General features: G+C 47.6%; 1 protein-coding gene across 1 annotated transcript; it reads left to right on the top strand.

Annotated features, from left to right (window-relative positions):
- Positions 1-7,394: 7,394 nt before the first annotated feature.
- Positions 7,395-17,011, top strand: LOC143986540 (uncharacterized). The gene is made up of 6 exons (XM_077484917.1): positions 7,395-7,702; positions 11,041-11,165; positions 11,253-11,330; positions 11,743-11,811; positions 11,945-12,034; positions 16,472-17,011. Exons 1-6 carry the CDS (start codon positions 7,395-7,397, stop codon positions 16,930-16,932), a joined length of 1,131 nt encoding a protein of 376 aa, XP_077341043.1. The 3' UTR covers positions 16,933-17,011.
- Positions 17,012-20,888: the final 3,877 nt, after the last annotated feature.

The following is a 20,888-nucleotide window of genomic DNA, read 5'->3' as shown; positions in this document are numbered from 1 at the left end:
TGCTGCGTTCACCCTCTGACTCTATGCTACACTCTCTAACTCACATCTTCAATCTCTCCCTCTCTTCTGGCATCTTCCCCAACTCTCTAAAACATGCACTTGTCAAACCCATACTTAAAAAACCCTCACTGGACCGATCCAATCCTAACAACCTACGCCCCATCTCCTTGCTCCCCTTTTTATCCAAACTACTCGAACGTCTGGTTTACAACCGACTGAGTGTCCACCTCGCTGATAATAGCCTTCTTGATCCCCTTCAGTCTGGATTTCGTCCTCAACACTCGACAGAAACTGCTCTCCTAAAACTAACAAACGATCTACTAACGGCCAAAACCAATCGACATTATTCTGTACTCCTCCTCCTGGATCTCTCTGCTGCCTTTGATACAGTTGACCACCCCCTCCTTCTCAAAAAACTCCACACCTTTGGTCTCCGTGACCGTACTCTACAATGGTTCTCTTCCTACTTATCCAACTGCACCTTTAGCGTTTCTTACAACTCTACTTCCTCCTCTCCTCTTCCTTTCTCTGTTGGGGTCCCCCAAGGTTCTGTCCTTGGACCACTCCTATTTTTAATCTATACCTCCTCTCTGGGTCAACTGATAGCCTCCCACGGCTTCCAATACCACCTCTATGCTGACGACACCCAAATCTATCTCTCTACCCCTCAGCTCACTCCCTCTGTCTCTTCACGTATCACTAATTTACTATCGGATATATCAGTCTGGATGTCACACCACTTCCTCAACATCAATCTATCCAAAACCGAACTTATAATTTTTCCTCCCCCATATGCCCCTTCCCCTGATCTCACTGTCAAAATTGATGGCACAACCATAAGCCCATCCCCTCACGCCAAGATTCTAGGTGTAGTCTTGGACTCTGAACTCTCCTTCAAGCAACACATCCAATCACTGTCCAAATCTTGCCGCCTCAACCTCCGCAACATCTCCAAAATACGCCCCTTTCTAACCAATGAGACAACAAAGCTCTTAATTCACTCGCTGGTCATCTCTCGCCTTGACTACTGCAACTCCCTTCTCATTGGCTTACCTCTATATGGTCTAGCACCTCTTCAATCTATTATGAATGCCGCTGCCAGACTCATCCACCTTACCAATCGCTCGCTGTCTGCTACTCCTCTCTGTCAATCCCTCCACTGGCTTCCGCTCAGCCAAAGAATTAAATTCAAAATACTAACAATTACATACAAAGCTATCCACAACTCTGCCCCCAGCTACATCACTAGTTTAGTCTCTAAATACCAACCTACTCGTCCTCTTCATTCCTCTCAAGACCTCCTGCTCTCTAGCTCCCTCATTACCTCCTCCCATACTCGCCTCCAGGACTTTTCCAAAGCCTCCCCAATCCTATGGAATGCCCTACCCCAATCTGTCCGCTTATCTCCTACTTTATTAGCTTTTAGACGATCCCTGAAAACACTTCTCTTCAGAGAAGCCTACCCCACCCACACCTAACTGTATTTTCATTTTCTCCATCAGCTCATCCCCCCACAGTTAAAACCTTTTGTTTCAACTTGACCCTCCCTTCTAGATTGTAAGCTCTAACGAGCAGGGCCCTCTGATCCCTCCTGTATCGATTTGTATTGTAAGTGTACTGTCTGCCCTCATATTGTAAAGCGCTGCGCAAACTGTTGGCGCTATATAAATCCTGAATAATAATAATAATAATAATAATTCCTTATTTTGGGACTTTCTCTATGGACTTTCTAATATGATTATGGATCGTTTAGAACATTAAAGCGATCGTGTTTTTTTACTATGTACTATTTATCAGTTATGTTGTTTTCACTGGCATTTGATCTTTCAACACTAGTTATCTGATTGGATATTTAGTCTTATTAGATGTCCAAATTGTTTCTCTATATATTTTTCTTATCACACTGGAGAGAGTATTATTTGTCTATATACACATGTATTTTGCAGTTTTTGCATTTACTCTCTTATAGGATCGGTGGTATTATCCATTCATCTAATTATTCAATTTTTCACAGATTAATTATTTACATATTTTTTTAGCGCAACCCACTTTTCTTTCTTTTTTCTTGTGAATGTAGTATAACATTTGGTTTTTGCAGCTTGTCTTTGTTTAGTGATTAGGCAAGCGTGGTTTTTTCCTTTTTTATATTTGTATATTGAAATCATATCCCCTCTCAGGCGTCTCTTCTCCAGAGAGAATAAGTTCAGAGCTTACAACCTTTCCTCATAACTAATATCCTCCAGACCCTTTATTAGCTTTGTTGCCCTTCTTTGTAGTCGCTCCATTTCCAGTACATCCTTCCTGAGGACTGGTGCCCAGAACTGGACAGTATACTCCAGGTGCAGCCAGACCAGAGTCTTGTAGAGGGGAGAATTATCCTTTTATCTCTGGAGTTGATCCTTTTTAATGCCAATATTCTGTTTGCTTTGTTAGCAGCAGCTTTGCATTGCATGCCATTGCTGAGCCTATCATCTATTAGGACCCCCAGGTCCTCCTCCATCCTAGATCCCCCCCCCTAGAGGTTCCCCTCCCCCCAGTCTATAGATTGCATTAAGATTTTTGCCACCCAAATGCATTATTTTACATTTTTCTACATTGAACCTCATTTGCCATGTAGTTGCCCCTCCCCCTATTAATTTGTTCAGATCTTTTTGCAAGGTTTCCGCATCCTGCGGAGAAGTTATTGCCTTGCTTAGCTTATGAACAAATTAAATAGGATTGATCCCAGCACAGAACCCTGGGGGACCCCACTACCCACCCCTGACCATTCCGAGTACTCCCCATTTATCACCACCTTCTGAACTCGCTCTTGTAGCCAGTTTTCAATCCATGTACTTACCCTATGGTCCATGCCAACACACCTTATTTTGTACAGTAAACATTTATGGGGAACTGTGTCAAATGCTTTCGCAAAATCCAGATACACCACATCTATGGACCTTCCTTTATCTAAATACACCACATCTACGGGCCTTCCTTTCTCTAGATACACCACATCTACGGGCCTTCCTTTATCTAAATACACCATGTCTACGGGCCTTCCTTTATCTAGATACACCACATCTACGGGCCTTCCTTTATCTAGATACACCACATCTACGGGCCTTCCTTTATCTAGATACACCACATCTACGGGCCTTCCTTTATCTAAATACACCATGTCTACGGGCCTTCCTTTATCTAGATACACCACGTCTACGGGCCTTCCTTTATCTAGATACACCACATCTACGGGCCTTCCTTTATCTAGATACACCACATCTACGGGCCTTCCTTTATCTAGATACACCACGTCTACATGCCTTCCTTTATCTAGATACACCACGTCTACGGGCCTTCCTTTATCTAGATACACCACGTCTACGGGCCTTCCTTTATCTAGCTGGCAACTCACCTCCTCATAGAAGGTTAGTAGATTGGTTTGGCAAGAACGATTCTTCATGAATCCATGCTAATTACTGCTAATGATACCGTTCTCATTACTAAAATCTTGTGTATATAGTCCCTTATCATCCCCTCCAAGAGTTTACATACTATTGATGTTAGGCTATCTGGTCTGTAATTCCCAGGGATGTATTTTGGGCCCTTTGTAAATATTGGTGCTACATTGGCTTTTCTCTAATCAGCTGGTACCATTGCAGTCAGTAGGCTGTCAGTAAAAATTAGGAACAATGGTCTGGCAATTACTTGACCGAGTTCCCTAAGTACCCTCGGGTGCAAGCTATCTGGTCCCGGTGATTTATTAGCTCATTCATTTTGATAGTGTAACTTTCATCACCTCCCAGACACATGCAAGTCTATGAGTTGGATTTCTGACTTATAGACTGCATTCTATGCCCAAAGCCCCACAGTGGGGACACTGTGGGGGGCAGTTTACAAGACAAAATGTCACAAAATGGATGCACACAGTGACACATGCAGAGTAAAATATTTTATTCTGCTTGCTGCCCGCCCACTGTCAAATGACGGTGGGGCAGTGCAGGTCTTGTTCTGGGCCGCCGTCATACGACACAGGGCTGTTTAAAGAGCCGCGTCAGTGGCTCTTAACCATGTGATTGGCTGTGTCCAATCTCAGCCGGTCACATGCAAACACGGAGATGCCAGTAATCGACGCTCCTTGCCTCATAGTGACAGAGTGTGAGGAGAGGAGAGCTGATCGGCAGCATCACCTCACAGGGGACAGCTAGGGAAGTAATCAGGCCACTGATCATCAGTGCTCTGATTACAATATATAAATATAGTATAAAAAATTGAGTGCCCACCAATGCCAGTGATCAGAGCCCACACGTGCTGGCAATTGGTGCCCCCTATCCATCACTGCTGTCCACTAATGCCCATCAGTGTCGCCCATTAGTACCACCCATCAATGCCCATCTGTGCCGCTTCTCCATGCTATCCGTGCCCACCACTGCCGCCTAACAGTGCCCATCAGTGCTCATCAGTTCCATATATCAGTGCCACCTATCAGTGTCCATAAGTATGGGATATCAGTGCCCATAAGTGCCACCTCATCCGTGCCCATAAGGATAAGTGCCACCTCATCAGTGTCCACCAGTTCAGCTTATCAGTGCACATCAGTGCCGCCTCATCAGTGCACATCAGCGAAGGTGAAAAATTACAAAAAAAGCCTTAGTGCTGATATTAATAAATATGTAGGATTACCATACATGTATAGGAAACACCCAAATGACTAGGCTGCAACCATGCCAGTGTTCTATCACCAAGAAAATATATAAATTTATGTATAATGGTGCGCTCTGGTCAACTTCCTTTTACACAATCTACAATGGAAAAAACAGGGATACTGGTCCTGAGACTACTATAGAGGATATACGCTGAACATCAGCCGTGCAAAATTGCAATAATAGTATGTGAACAATAAAAAAAGTTATATAAGTTTTATAAAGTGCTAACAAATATATGTGTACTAACCAAAAGATACGAAAAATACGCAGCACTAATCACAAAAGCATGTGCAAGTAAACCATAATGGATGTCACTGGCAACAAACCTCCTTCACATCCAATACAAAGTGCTATTTGTGCTAATTGCTATTCCATCTAGTTCATGAACAGCAACGCTCCCAATCCCGAAACGACTTCAGGGGAAGAGTATTGTGCAGAATTCTAATAGTGTCATATAAAATTCAGTAGTTTAAAGTGCATAAAGGATTTAGTGTAATCAATTTAACAAAGTGCAAACCCACAATTGTGCACTTTTCTCAAAGATATGCAAATAAGCAATAAATAGAAAAAATAAAAGTGCTATTGTGCTTCTTGGCATTCAGCTTGTTTCCCGAACACCCCAAAGATTCAAACAGGTGTCAGGGACATGTAGCAAGCATGTAGCAACAACATATAAAAACACTCCGATGAGAGTTAGTATGTAGTAATCACAGAAAATATCCTAGAGAAGTATATATCAGCTATTGTTGTTTTAAATAACTCTTACTCAGCATACTGCAAACACAGGATAGTAATAAATATCACTACATATGCTGAATACTGATATCACTTATAGAGTGCAGTCTCCAATACATAAAGGAAACACAGTCCCTTCACTATCATGAGATAGTATAGTTGACAAATGTTTCCCGCTGTAGAGCGAAGAGGAAAACACTTTCCAAGACATCAACACACACTATCGTATGCCTTCAGATTCGATCCAATCTTGGCAGATCATATGCCTTCAGATTCGATCGGATCTTGGCAGATCGTATGCCTTCAGATTCGATCCGATCTTGGCAGATCATATGCCTTCGGATTCGATCTGATCTTGGCAGATCGTATGCCTTCAGATTCGATCCGATCTTGGCAGATCATATGCCTTCAGATTCGATCCGATCTTGGCAGATCGTATGCCTTCAGATTCGATCCGATCTTGGCAGATCATATGCCTTCAGATTCGATCCGATCTTGGCAGATCGTATGCCTTCAGATTCGATCCGATCTTGGCACTAAGTAAAACACAAACTTTCATTGCACAGTGATTTATAAGCTATGCAGACTTTATCCACACCAATTGCACTCACATAACCCAAGCCGATAGATAGCGCTTGAAAACAATCAGCTGGATACGGTTGGAGGCGTTTCCCAGACAAGTCACCTTGCTGGATTCTCGGAGGGCTCCGAACGTAACATCACTGGCTCCACCCGACGCGTTGCATCATATGTCACATGACTTTAATAGCGCACCATTATACACAAATTTATATATTTTCTTGGTGATAGAACACTGGCATGGTTGCAGCCTAGTCATTTGGGTGTTTCCTATACATGTATGGTAATCCTACATATTTATTAATATCAGCGCTAAGGCTTTTTTGTTATTTATTCCCTATGGCTTTCCCCATGATGTCAGAGGGGGAGCTGGAGCAAGATGCGGGATGAGAAGAGCGGAGGAAGAAGAAGATGAAGAAGATGGATTAGAAGAAGTTGGAGGAACAAGAAGAACATGGAAGGAAGACCAGATGAAAGAAGAAGAATTTAATGAAGGACTTGTCAAAAACCATCTACTGTCTTGTTTAACCTTTTTGTCACTTTTTTTGACCATAAGAAAGTGGATGCGTTTAGGAGCGTGAGAAAGGTGAGAAATGCACAATTACCTGGATTGAGTAGAACGTGTGGGGGAAGAAGGAGAGCCCCAGCTGTGTGTGAGCCGGTGTGTGGAGAGCCTTGAATGCCAGACACTGCCCAGGGAAAGCGCCCATATGTGCGTCGCCAAGAAATGCCCACCAACGCCATGGCGCATGGCAAAAAGGGGGGAGGGGTGCCGTCATCCAGACAACTGTGTCTCCAGCCAAACGGCACCATGAGGGCTCCCATATTGCCCACTTTCTTATGATCATCAGTGGGTAACCATTTATTTACCCCTCTTTTTATGCGCAGCTTTTAGTAGACATGTGCAGACTAGAATATTTTGTTTCGTTTTTTCGTTTTCGTCTTTAAATTTTATTTATTTAGTTACTCCCGAAATTCGTTTTTATTTATTTCGTTTTTCGTGCAAAAATTGCATTCGTCCGAAAATCCACATAAATTACGGTCGAATCTGTCTTGGAAGGCTTATGGTATCTGTCGAATGGATAAAGAAGATTCGATGGAGCTGCTAAACTATATAGCCTATAGGCGGAGCATTCGATTGCCGAAATGTACGATTGCAGTGTCGTATAGTTGCGACGATCCCGCCGAATATTATTATAAACGTGCGACGATCCCGTCGAATATTATTATAAACGTGCAACGATCCCGCCGAATATTATTATACGTGTATGTTTTAAGTTGCTATGTCGAAACTGCGTCGCTCATGTCGAATCTGCGTCGTTCATTTCTGTGCGTCTCCGCCCCAGCGTCCGCCGTCCGCCGTCCAGGCAGTCAGTGGAGTGAGACAAATCGAAAATGGCGGCGAGCAGCAACATGACCTGCACAAACATGCGCTCGGCCTCGGAGGAAGCACTGGCAGGGCCATCTACTCTGGCAGCAGATGTGCCAGTGCCAGTGAGGAGGAGAAGATCACAGGGCAAGAGGGGGAAACAGGCTGCATCCAGCAGGAAGAGGAATATCACCTGGACTCATATAGAGTCCCAGGTCCTCGTAAGAGAAACTCTTCCTTGCTGGATGCAGCTGTGTGGCCCCCGCTCAAGAGAGACCACGCCAGAGTGGAAGAGGCAGAAGTGGGAGGAGATTGCCCGGAAGGTGGAGGAGCAGTACCACCACCAGCGTGACCCGACTGCCTGTCGCAAAAAATTCAGCGACCTAAAACGGTAAGTAACGTTTCCGATTTATTTAAAAAAAAATGTATTTACATTTTAACCACTTCAGCCCCAGAGGATTTGGATGCCAAATTACAGTGCCAATTTTTGCGATTCTGCACTGTGTCGCTTTAACTGAAAATTGCGTGGTCGTGCGACGTGGCTCCCAAATAAAATTGGCCTTTTTTTCCCCTCAAATAAAGCTCTCTTATTTTTTTTTTTTTTGTCTTTTTGCAATAAAAAACAATTATTTATAAAAATGTTTTTCCTTCAGCTTAGGCCGATACGTATTCTTCAACATATTTTTGGTAAAAAAAAAAAAATCCCAATTATGGATTATTGATTGGTTTGCGCAAAAGTTATAACGTGTACAAAATAGGGTGTAGTTTTATGGCATTTTTTTATTTTTTATTTTTTTACAAGTAATGGAGGCGATCGGCGATTTTTATTGTGACTGCGACAATATGGCGGACACATCGGACATTTTTGGGACCATTGTCATTTATACAGCAATCACTGCTATATAAATGCAGTGATTCCTGTGTAAATGACACTGGCAGTGAAGGGGTTAACCAGGGGGTGGCAGTGTAGGGGTTAAAGAGGAGGGCCGGTTAAAATAAAAAAAAAAAAACAAAAAAAAAAAAAAAAAAGTCAGCAGCTGCAAACACTGCAGTTGCTGACTTAATAAACACAATCACCTGTCCAGGGCGCCCGCGATGTTGGCTGCCCGAGGCCGACCCGTCCCTCGGCTCTCGGGTCCCGGCGCCGCCATTCCCTGTAAGGGAAACAGGCAGTGGAGCCTTATGGCTTCACTGCCCGTTTCCTACTGTGCATGCGCGAGTCCCGCAGCTACTGCGCATGCGCGAGTCCCGCAGCGCTTTCCGAATGGGACGCGCTGTGTTCTGGAACACACAGTTCCCAGAACACAGCGCGACTCATTACCCAGAAGACGCCGCGACGAAGACAGAAGACAGAAGATCTCCGCGGAAGAGGAAGATTAGGATAAAGTGCCTAGCAACAGGCATTTCTGGTAAGTTAAAAAAAAATTTTTTTCATTTTTTTTTTTTTAGAATTTTTTTAAATGTTTTTGTTTTTCAGGGTGGCCCTCCACTTTAAGTCTGTCCTAGGGGAGTGTTACTAAAGCCTCATACACACAGTCGGACTTTGTACAAACTTTTCCGTGGACTTTTGTACAAAGGGCGTGGTCCACAAGTTTGTATTGTATACACACGGTCGGACTTTTTCATAACAAACACGAACGTAATGATGTCACAACGTACTGACGCTGCTTCAAAAGAGGACGTTCAGTGACTCCATCGCTACCTTTGGTGAACTTCTGTATTGTTGTCTGATCTTTTGCATTGGTTCTGAGCATGCGTGTTTGTACCTTGTACAAAAGTCCGATACTTTTGCGTACACACGGTTCGGACTTTGCTCCATCGCACTTTTGTTGCCAGAAAGTTTGTCCGTTCGCACAGCCAACAAAAGTCAGATGAAAACAGAAAAAGTTTGTCCGATGGAGCGTACACACAGTCGGATGTTGCTCCAAAACAGCTAATTTGCATGTTTGTTGTCAAAAAGTCCCACCATGTGTATGGGCCTTAAAGAGGAAGTAAACCCTGATGAGTTTACTTCCTCTTTTTTTCCCTGCAAAGGTAAAGCATAATGGACTACTATGCATCGCATAGTAGTCCATTATGTGTCACTTACCTGACACAGGAGCCAGCGAAGTCGCCGCTGTCCCCTGTAGTCCGCCGCATCCATCTTGCTGGTGGCGTCTCGCAGCTCCGACCAATGACATCGGTGAAGCCGCGATGACGTCACTCCCGCGCATGCACGCGGGAGTCGCGTCTCGCAGCTCCGCTGCTGCCATTCGGCGAAGCTGCGATGACGTCACTCCCGCGCATGTGCACGGGAGTCGACAAATTAGGCAAATCCATTCTTGGACTTGCCGCATTTAGTGCGCCTGCGCATGCGCCGTAGACAGCGGTGCCCATTTTCGGCCAAATATCTCCTAAACCATATAGGTTTAGGAGATATTGCTTGGACCTACAGGTAAGCCTTAATCTAGGCTTACCTGTAGGTCAAAGTGGTTTGAAGGGGTTTACTTCCTCTTTAACTTTGCGTGGCGTGGCTGTGTGTTAGTGACTGAACACTGATCTCTGCTCCAATCACATGTAGCAGAGATCAGTCACTTGTTGCTAGGCAGAATGGGGAGATGCTGTTTATGGCATCTCCCCGTTCATCCGCCCAGCGAGACAATCGCGGGTATCCCCACAGCGATGGAGCCCGCGGGACCCCCGACCGGACTCATGGGGGTCCCGACTGGCGGCACGCACGCGATGGCAGGGTGGCATATAGAAATGCCCATACCTGTACGCCAATATGCCTGCCCGTGGCATTCTGCCGACGTACATTGTCGTGTGCCGGTCAGGAAGTGGTTAACTGACAATTGGACGCTCCTGCGATGTACTACCCAAATTAAATGTATGCCCTTTTCCCGCCACATATAGAGCTTTTATTGGTGGCATTAGATCACCACACTGGGTTTTACATATTTTGTTATTGAAAAAAAGTTAGGGCCGGTTCACACTGCAGGCAAGGCGAGGCGACACCGACTTGCCTCCCCGCGACCTGCCGCGACCTCAGCGGCGATTTGCAAATGACTTCTGTATAGAAGTCAATGCAAGTCACCCCGAGGTCGCCCAGAAGTAGTACAGGAACCTTTTTTCTGAGTCGGAGCGACTCGAGTCGCTCCTCTGAGAACGGTTCCATTGTACAGAACGGGGGCTACTTGTAAGATAGCGGCGAGGCGAGTCGTGTCGCCTCGCATCGCCCGCTGTGTGAACCGGCCCTAAAGTATAAAAAAAAAATATTTTGTTATGGTGGCTGGACTTAACCAGCTTGCGGACCTGCCACCATATGTGGAGGGGTCCAAATCCACAAGTGGTTAATGCAAAAGACACAAGAAAGGTAATTTACACCATACACAGTTCACACAAGCGCCTAATTAGAAAGGTGGACTGGACAGTGGACATTTATATGAATATTTATTTACTCTTTTATATTTTATTATGGACCAAAAAAGCATACCTTTTTCTTAAAATGAATTTGGTTAATAAAAAAAAAGTGAAAATCTTGGGCTAAATGAAAAAAAGTGCCTAATCCAAAAATTCCATTTGCATTTCATACTACTGGTTCATTCTACAATTGTTTCCTGTGTTGATGTCATGTTCAGATTACAATTGTCGATTAATTATGGAACCCGTTTCTCTTCTCTGTTTGTTTTGCAGCTCCATTGCACGTAAACGCAGGCAGTCGGGTCGCAGAGGGAAGCGGGTGCCTCTCCTCCCCCATGAGGCGGAGCTCTTAGCGGGCATAGGGGAGGAGGAGATCAGCCAGCTCCTGGCTCATCAAGGTTGGTGTCAGCATTACATTGTGCAGGAGGGTTTTTTGATTGGCAAGCATCGGGCATTCACCATGTTGTGTTTGATTTTATTTAAAGATCGTATCCAGGAGCGCCGCCGGAAGCCGAGGCCGGAGGAGGAGTCCTCGTCATCATCATCCTCTGCGTCAACACCCAGTAAGTACAGTAGTACTGTAGTAGTGACACTAATACAGGATCCTTTTCCATTTGTCCAGCCTTCCATTGTCGATTCCAATGTCATTGCTTCTCACTCAAGCAGTGACAGGTGGAGCCTCTATGATGTTCTGTCAGGTAACGCAAGCGCTTGTGTAATTTACGTAATCTGACAGAACGTCGCCGCTCTGAACTGAGGCGCCTGATCAGTGTCGTGCACCTAGCACTTGCCGCTGGAACCAGGACAGGTAAGTGCCTCCCTGTTTTTATTTTTTTTTTACTGTTTTTGTAATTTATTTTTGGATTGCCATGCTAATGGATAATTATTTAATTTTATCTTTATACAGTATTTATAGTAATATCTTTAAAGCTTGAACATTGTAAAGTTCATCATTTCTCCTTTATTATTAAATAGGTCTCGTCATTATGCAGTCAGAAGGGGAGACTGAGGAGGAGGAAGAGGCTGAGGCGGCAACGCCCACATGTAAGTTAGTATAATCTTGCTGGTATCTGCTGCTGAGTGATCATACATGTTTCAATGTTTTTGTACTAATGTGTGTGAGATTGTTGTACACTGCAGATTGTAATTGTCTTTTCTATATTAAATTGATCAACAGCTGCTGAGCAGGAGGTGGAGGAGACCTGCCCTGGAGAGGCTGCTGGGGATGCGCCGGAAGGTGACCAGCCAGACGCGGCAGATGCAGGGAGTAAGTACAACTTTTTTAGTATTTTCCAGGGAAATAGTATTTTAAATATGAAATGCTGGTGGCATACACTGACTGCTCTGTACACACTCAGCCCGCCCATTACATGGCACAGTAAATCGTTCCTTCGCTGTCTGCAACTTTAAGGACAGGATGATATGATATCAGCGTTCAGTTCAGCTCTTTCTGATAACCCCTGAGCTCCCTGGAATGTCCCCCCTCCCCCGATCACTGCACAGCAGGTTGGAAGCAGAGGATGTGTGTGAGTGATGATCAGTGTCAAGCTACACACACAATGCTATTATTGATATCAGTGCTGTGCAGGGCAGTCATTGTGTTGGCTCTGTTTGTTTCTTTCTTCTGCTGGTGACCAGGCTGCTGCCCATTACTAGTCCATAGGGATTCTCCAGGTTACTGCTGCTGATACTAGTGCAGCATGCCATTTACTAGAACTGGGCTGTATTTTCCCTCACTTGCAGCATCTGAAATTGTCTTTTTCTCCTCTCCCTTCCACCAGCAGCTGCAGGAGAAAAATATAGCCAATAATTTCTAAAATGCTGCCCCCCCGAGGTCTGCACACCCGCTGTGCCCATTATGAGGGGTTCCCATCATCCCTGTGCTAATTTCTGGGGTCTTTACAACTGCTGTGTCCATTATGAGGGGTTCTCACCATCCCTATGCTGAGTTCCCGGGTCTGTACACCCACTGTGTCCATTATGAGGGGTTCTCACCATCCCTATGCTGAGTTCCCGGGTCTGTACACCCACTGTGTCCATTATGAGGGGTTCCCACCATCCCTATGCTGAGTTCCCGGGTCTGTACACCCACTGTGTCCATTATGAGGGGTTCTCACCATCCCTGTGCTGAGTTCCCAGGTCTGTACACCCACTGTGTCCATTATGAGGGGTTCTCACCATCCCTGTGCTGAGTTCCCAGGTCTGTACACCCGCTGTGCCCATTATGAGGGGTTCTCACCATCCCTGTGCTGAGTTCCCGGGTCTGTACCCCCGTTGTGCCCATTATGAGGGGTTCTCACCATCCCTGAGCCAAGTTCCCAGGTCTATACACCTGTTGTGCCCATTATGACGGGTTCCCACCGATAGGCTGCAGTGATGGAGGTGACACTGCATATAGGTATCACTCAGTGCCCATGGGCACTGATAGGTGGTACTGAAGGGCCTGCACTGATTATCAGTGCCTTAAATTATCTGTGTACATATCCCCTGTACAGGGCCAGTGCTACCTATAGACAAGGTAGGTGCTGGCCTAGAGCACACATCAATCCTGGGTGCCTTACCGATGCCCCCACCCACCACCTCCAGGCTCAGTGACGGACTCCACCCCCAAAATGTTAGCAATCTATAAAAAGGTGGTGTACTGTATACATGGGCAGGGCAAAAGGGGTGGAGTCAGTGGTGGGGCCAAAGGGGCGGCAAAATTAGGTTTCGCCTAGGGTGTTAAACTCTTTCCTCATGATGTCTGATTTAGTGATGTCCAGTTCATGAATGATTCGTTCTTTTGAATCGATTATTTTCAGTGAACTGGATGTCGGATGAATCGATTTATCTGAGTGAACTGATTCGTTTGAAACACTTCACTCTGTGCACTCACTCAGTACATACATAGCAGAGCAGGCCTGGTAATATGATCCTTGAGTGAGATCAGCTGACTCTAAGCACAGGACACTCAGGAACTGGATACAAACTTAAAACAAGAGTCAGGAGTTCATTCACAGTACACCGAGTTAACCACTTCAATACCGGGGGGCACTTAAACACCTTCCTGCCCAGACCAATTTTGAGCTTTCAGCGCTGTCGCACTTTGAATGACCATTTGCGCGGTCATGCTACACTGTACCCAAATGAAATGTTTATCATTTTTTTCCCACAAATAGAGCTTTCTTTTGGTGGTATTTGATCACCTCTACGGTTTTTATTTTTTGCGCTACAAATAAAAAAAATACCGAAAATTTTCAAAAAAAAAATATTTTTTTGTTTCAGTTTCAAAACTTTTTAAATAAGTACGTTTTCTCCTTCACTGATGGGCACTGATGGGGCTACACTGATGGGCACTGATAAGGCGGCACTGTTGGGCACCAATGAAGTGGCACTGATAGGCGGCACTGATGGGCGACACGGACGGACACTGATAGGTGGCACAAATTGGCATGGATGGGCGGCACAGATGGTCGGCACGGATGGTCAGCATGGATAGGCGGCACAGATGGGCACTCATAGGCGGCACAGGTGGGCACTCATAGGCGGCACAGGTGGGCACTCATAGGCGGCACAGGTGGGCACTCATAGGCGGCACAGGTGGGCACTCATAGGCGGCATTGGTGTTATGCTATAGTAATGGATGCCAATCAGTGCCAAACAATAATGCATGCCAATCAGTGATGCCCATTGTGGGCACTGATTGGCATCCATTATGGGCACTGATTGGCACCCATTGTGCTAACTGGCATCCCTGGTGGTCTAGGGAGGATTACCTTTTCCCTGGTGGTCTGGTGGTGTCCCTGGTGGTCCAGTGTGGTCATCCTCGGGGGGGCTGTGCTGATAATCGATCAGCACAGACCCCCCCTGTCAGAGGAGCAGCCGATCGGCTCTCCTCTACTCGCGTCTGACAGATGCGAGTGAGGGAAAGCCGATCACCGGCTCTTCCCATTTACACTGTGATCAGCCGTGATTGGACACGGCTGATCACGTGGTAAAGATTCTCCGTCTATGAGTACGACTACGACTCTTTACCGAGATCGTAGTTGCCGGGTGTCAGACTGACACCCCGCAACAACGATCGCCGCGATGCGCGCCCCCGGGGGCGCGCAGCGGCTCATAATCCTGATCACGTCATAATACATCCGGTCAGGATTATGAAACCACTTTGCCGCCGTCAATTGCCTATAGGGTGGGCGGCAAGTGGTTAAATAAAGAATCATACAAGTTGTTACCGAGTTAAAGAGTCATATCAGTTTTTAGAACCCAGTACACTGAAAGAATCACGAGTCACCACCAGTAAAAAAATACACTAAACCAGTGATCAGGTGGTATGGACAGCCTCAGGCCCTTTCACACTTGTGCGACTAGTCCTGCTACTTGAGACTGCAAAGTCGCATGACAAGCCACACACCATGATTACCAAGGAGTTCAGTTCATATCTGTGCGACTTCAAAGTAGTTTTTGTACTACTTTTGTCTGACTTTGATGCGACTTGTGGCAGAGACATCAAGATTACACAAACATTGCTTCAAGTCATGGCAAAAATCATGGCAAAAGCATTTGACTTTCAAGTCGCACAAGTGTGAAACTAGCTCATGGTAGTGGTAGTAAAATCTGATCATCGTTCCTGCGCATGCGCTGTAAAGGCTACGGGCAAATCTGATGGCTAGCAATGTTAACTGGAAAGTTGGCCCATCAGAATGCAGTTCACATGCACAAAAACCCACTTTTCATTTAGGCTCCATTTCCACTTGTGCAACTTGTCCTGCGACTTTGTACTCTATGATTTCCAATGAGTATTATATTTGTATCTGTGCGACTTCAAAGTAGTCCCTGCACTACTTTGGTCCCACTTTGATGCAACTTGAGATCCATAGACCTCTGGAATACACAGGCATTGCTTTAAAGTCGCATCAAAATTGCGGCAGAATTGTACAAATTTCAGGCTGTGTTGGCCTGAAAAGCCTGAAAGTTGCACGATTCTGCCGTAACTTGAAGCCATGCCTGTGTATTCTGGAGGTATATGGACCTCAAGTCACATTAAAATGGCCTAAATGAAAAGCGGGGTTAGTGTGCATGTGAACTGCATTCTGAGTCAACTTCACAGTTAACATTGCTATCCATCAAATTTGTGGAAACCTAGGCTCAGGGCCAGTTCACACTGCTGCATAGTGCAAAATCGCATGCGATTTGCACTGCAGTGCAAATTGCAGGCGATGTCCGTGCAATGAGATTTCAGCCATACAGATAGTATGACTGAAATCGTATCGCATTCGGACTAAACTCGCACTGGAACCTTTTTTGTTTCCGCACCAGAATCGGATCGCATGGCACCCATGCGATCTGATTCATGTCCAAACTGACACTTTGCAGTGCGACATGCTAACTGAAATGGGGGTGTCATTAACATTGTATGACACTCCCCAGCAGTTCGCATATGTCGTTGTGAACTGTTGTGCGAGTCGGGTGCGATGGAGGAACCCGTAGTGGAATCGCAGGGTTCCCGCATCGCACAAGTGTGAACCCAGCCTAACACAGTTGTTTGCGTATCACCAAAATTCATGACACTGAGCTAATCTGACAATAGGCTAGTGCTCTGCGCCGATGAAGTAAATCAAAGTAACCGTCCCCATGTTACCATGTTATGTATGGTTAGAGTGCAGAAGCCATGTGTAATGTATGTATTGTATTATCTATCTAATGTATTTCCTTTTCCTCACAGGTGAAGTCTTTATCCTTGAGCTTCACCCCGTGGATGTGGATGAGTCCAACCTGCCCGCGTCTGGTTGGCCTGACCGTCCTTCCTCAGCAGCTTCTCCAGGGCCCTTCCATCCTCCAGTATCCCCCCCCCACCTGGATACAGCCATGGGTGCTGCCTCCTCCTCCTCCTCCTCCGTGCCTCAGGCCGCGGTTTCCCCCCCCCTCCCCCCCCCTCCAGAGCCACATATAGATTATCAGCGGCGCATTTTGGAGGTCCAAGAAAGGCAGTACGCCTACATCAGGAGGCTAGGGCGTTCCTTGGGCCTCCACAATCGCCGCCAGTATGTGGCTCTGGAGAGGTGCCGAAGGAGCCTTCATAGGCAACTGGAGGCTATTCGGTACCTTGGTGAGCAGATGACTGGGATGAATATGTCCCTACAGCGTCTGCTCACCAGGTCGGGGGAGGATCAGGAGGATATGTAAATAGTTTTTTTTTGTTTATTTGTACATATTTTTGTATTTTTTTATATTTTGTTACATTAAAAAAAATTGTTGTTTAAAACTACTTGTTTTCTTGAATTTTGCTTTCCTAGTTCGATTCATTATGATATGTATGTGATGTTGTTTCTCTAAATTAACTACTCCATTTATAGTTATAAACTTAGTAGAGGCCTTATAATTGTGCTTTTCCTACATGTAACCATCAGGCTGAACTTAGAAAATTTAAGAGATTTCTCTCTACACTATTTCACTGTGCAGAGGGTAATCCCATGTATAATGTGTCCAGCAGTGGCGAAATTATCAGAGTCGCAACAGTCGCAAGCGGGACTGGGCCCTGTAGTTAACAATAAAAGTAGTGTGTATCTATCACAATATAAGAATGGATTACGCTAGACAGGGTATTAATTACAGAACCAATCTTAAATATATTCTGGCGCTCTACATGTTTCGTGTTTTGGTCAACGCTTCCTTAGGAGCTTTATCAATTTTTTACATTTCTTCATGGGGGCACCCCAAGAGAAATATGCAGGAAGAAAAAGGAGAACCACAAGAAAGTATTTCTCTAGGCAGATAGAGCGATTTTCACATCGACATCACACTTTAATATGTATAGGAGCCTGTGGTTGGCACTTGGCATAAGGGCTTCAGATATTTATGGTATAAGGTATCAACGGGAGGTGATTTTGCACCATACTCTCTTAAATTCAGTTAGCCAATTCCTGTATCTTCTCCAACAAGGTAAAATGTAGGCGAGCTTGTCTCAATAGCTTCAGGGTTCAGAGGGGGACCTTTGAGCCCCTTGGGTGTCTTCCTCTACCGGGAGATAGGGCCCTGTAGTTCACCACTTCAGGGGGCCCACTGGCCGCCCGCCCGACGCGTGAAGGGCCCACCTGCCTGTCGGGGGTTTGTGTCTGTTAGGTTCATGCTGCGGGGAGGGGGGCTTTCATCAACTGTGAGGGGAGAGACTGTGAGAGAGAAGCGCTCCGCCCCCGCCTATCCATAGGCAGAGATACTGTAAGGGATGTGGAGCAGACACTTAAAAAACTGGGCTGACCAATTCATTGAAGGCGACGGAGGAGCTCTCCCCTCTGCGATTGCACAGTGTTTAAGGATGAGATTGGTGGGGGGATGGGATCAGTAAGAAGTGCCCCTCCAGTACCACCATTGCCCCCCTGCAGTACCACCGCTGCACTGGTGTCCACACGCTGCATTGGGGGACACAGGCTGCATTGGGGGACACAGGCTGCACTGGGGGACACAGGCTGCACTGGGGGACACAGGCTGCACTGGGGGACACAGGCTGCACTGGGGGGGACACTGCACTGGTGGATACACGCTGCACTGGGGGACACACTGCACTGGTGGATACACGCTGCACTGGGGACACAGGCTGCATGGGGGGTCACACACTGCACTGGTGGAGACAGGCTGCACTGGGGGACACAGGCTGCACTGGGGGACACAGGCTGCATTGGTGTCACACGCTGCACTGGGGGACACAGGCTGCACTGGTGACACAAGCTGCATGGGGGGTCACACACTGCACTGGTGTCCACACGCTGCACTGGGGACACACACTGAACTGGTGTCACAGGCTGCATTGGGGGACACAGGCTGCATTGGTGTCACACGCTGCACTGGGGGACACAGGCTGCACTGGTTGACACACTGTACTGGTGACACAAGCTGCATGGGGGGTCACACACTGCACTGGTGTACACACGCTGCACTGGGGACACACACTGAACTGGTGTCACAGGCTGCATTGGGGGACACAGGCTGCATTGGTGTCACACGCTGCACTGGGGGACACAGGCTGCATTGGTGTCACACGCTGCACTGGGGGACACACACTGTACTGGTGACACAAGCTGCATGGGGGGTCACACACTGCACTGGTGTACACACGCTGCACTGGGGGACACACACTGAACTGGTGTCACACGCTGCATTGGGGGACACACGCTGCATTGGTGTCACACGCTGCATTGGTGGACACAGGCTGCATTGGTGTCACACGCTGCACTGGGGGACACAGGCTGCATTGGTGTCACACGCTGCACTGGGGGACACAGGCTGCACTGGTTGACACACTGTACTGGTGACACAAGCTGCATGGGGGGTCACACACTGCACTGGTGTACACACGCTGCACTGGGGGACACACACTGAACTGGTGTCACACGCTGCATTGGGGGACACACGTTGCATTGGTGTCACACGCTGCATTGGTGGACACAGGCTGCATTGGTGTCACACGCTGCACTGGGGGACACAGGCTGCATTGGTGTCACACGCTGCACTGGGGGACACAGGCTGCACTGGTTGACACACTGTACTGGTGACACAAGCTGCATGGGGGGTCACACACTGCACTGGTGTCCACACGCTGCACTGGGGACACACACTGAACTGGTGTCACAGGCTGCATTGGGGGACACAGGCTGCATTGGTGTCACACGCTGCACTGGGGGACACAGGCTGCACTGGTTGACACACTGTACTGGTGACACAAGCTGCATGGGGGGTCACACACTGCACTGGTGTACACACGCTGCACTGGGGGGGACACACTGAACTGGTGTCACAGGCTGCATTGGGGGACACATGCTGCATTGGTGTCACACGCTGCATTGGTGTCACACGCTGCACTGGGGGACACAGGCTGCACTGGTGACACAAGCTGCATGGGGGGTCACACACTGCACTGGTGTCCACACGCTGCACTGGGGGACACACTGCACTGGTGACACAAGCTGCATGGGGGGTCACACACTGCACTGGGGGGGACACACTGAACTGGTGTCACAGGCTGCATTGGGGGACACAGGCTGCATTGGTGTCACACGCTGCATTGGTGTCACACGCTGCACTGGGGGACACAGGCTGCACTGGGGACACACACTGAACTGGTGTCACAGGCTGCATTGGGGGACACAGGCTGCATTGGTGTCACACGCTGCACTGGGGGACACAGGCTGCACTGGTTGACACACTGTACTGGTGACACAAGCTGCATGGGGGGTCACACACTGCACTGGTGTCCACACGCTGCACTGGGGACACACACTGAACTGGTGTCACAGGCTGCATTGGGGGACACAGGCTGCATTGGTGTCACACGCTGCACTGGGGGACACAGGCTGCATTGGTGTCACACGCTGCACTGGGGGACACACACTGTACTGGTGACACAAGCTGCATGGGGGGTCACACACTGCACTGGTGTACACACGCTGCACTGGGGGACACACACTGAACTGGTGTCACACGCTGCATTGGGGGACACACGCTGCATTGGTGTCACACGCTGCACTGGGGGACACAGGCTGCACTGGTTGACACACTGTACTGGTGACACAAGCTGCATGGGGGGTCACACACTGCACTGGTGTCCACGCTGCACTGGGGACACACACTGAACTGGTGTCACAGGCTGCATTGGGGGACACAGGCTGCATTGGTGTCACACGCTGCACTGGGGGACACAGGCAGCATTGGTGTCACACGCTGCATGGGGGGTCACACACTGTACTGGTGTCCACACGCTGCACTGGTGTCCAGTGTCCACACGCTGCACTGGGGGACACAGGCTGCATTGGGGGTCACACACTGCACTGGTGGACACACATTGCACGGGGGACACAGGCTGCATGGGGGACACAGGCTGCACTGGGGGATACACGGCACGCTGCACTGGTGGACACACACTGCACTGGTGTCCACACGCTGCACTGGGGGACACACTGCACTGGTGACACAAGCTGCATGGGGGGTCACACACTGCACTGGTGTACACACGCTGCACTGGGGGACACACACTAAACTGGTGTCACAGGCTGCATTGGGGGACACACGCTGCATTGGTGTCACACGCTGCACTGGGGGACACAGGCTGCACTGGTGACACAAGCTGCATGGGGGGTCACACGCTGCAC

Source organism: Lithobates pipiens, unplaced genomic scaffold (genome assembly GCF_037356315.1).
Source record: "Lithobates pipiens isolate NorthernLeopardFrog02 unplaced genomic scaffold, aLitPip1_a1.2 Scaffold_167, whole genome shotgun sequence".
NCBI classification, from domain to species: Eukaryota; Metazoa; Chordata; class Amphibia; order Anura; family Ranidae; genus Lithobates; species Lithobates pipiens.
This window is presented reverse-complemented; position numbering and strand designations above follow the sequence as displayed.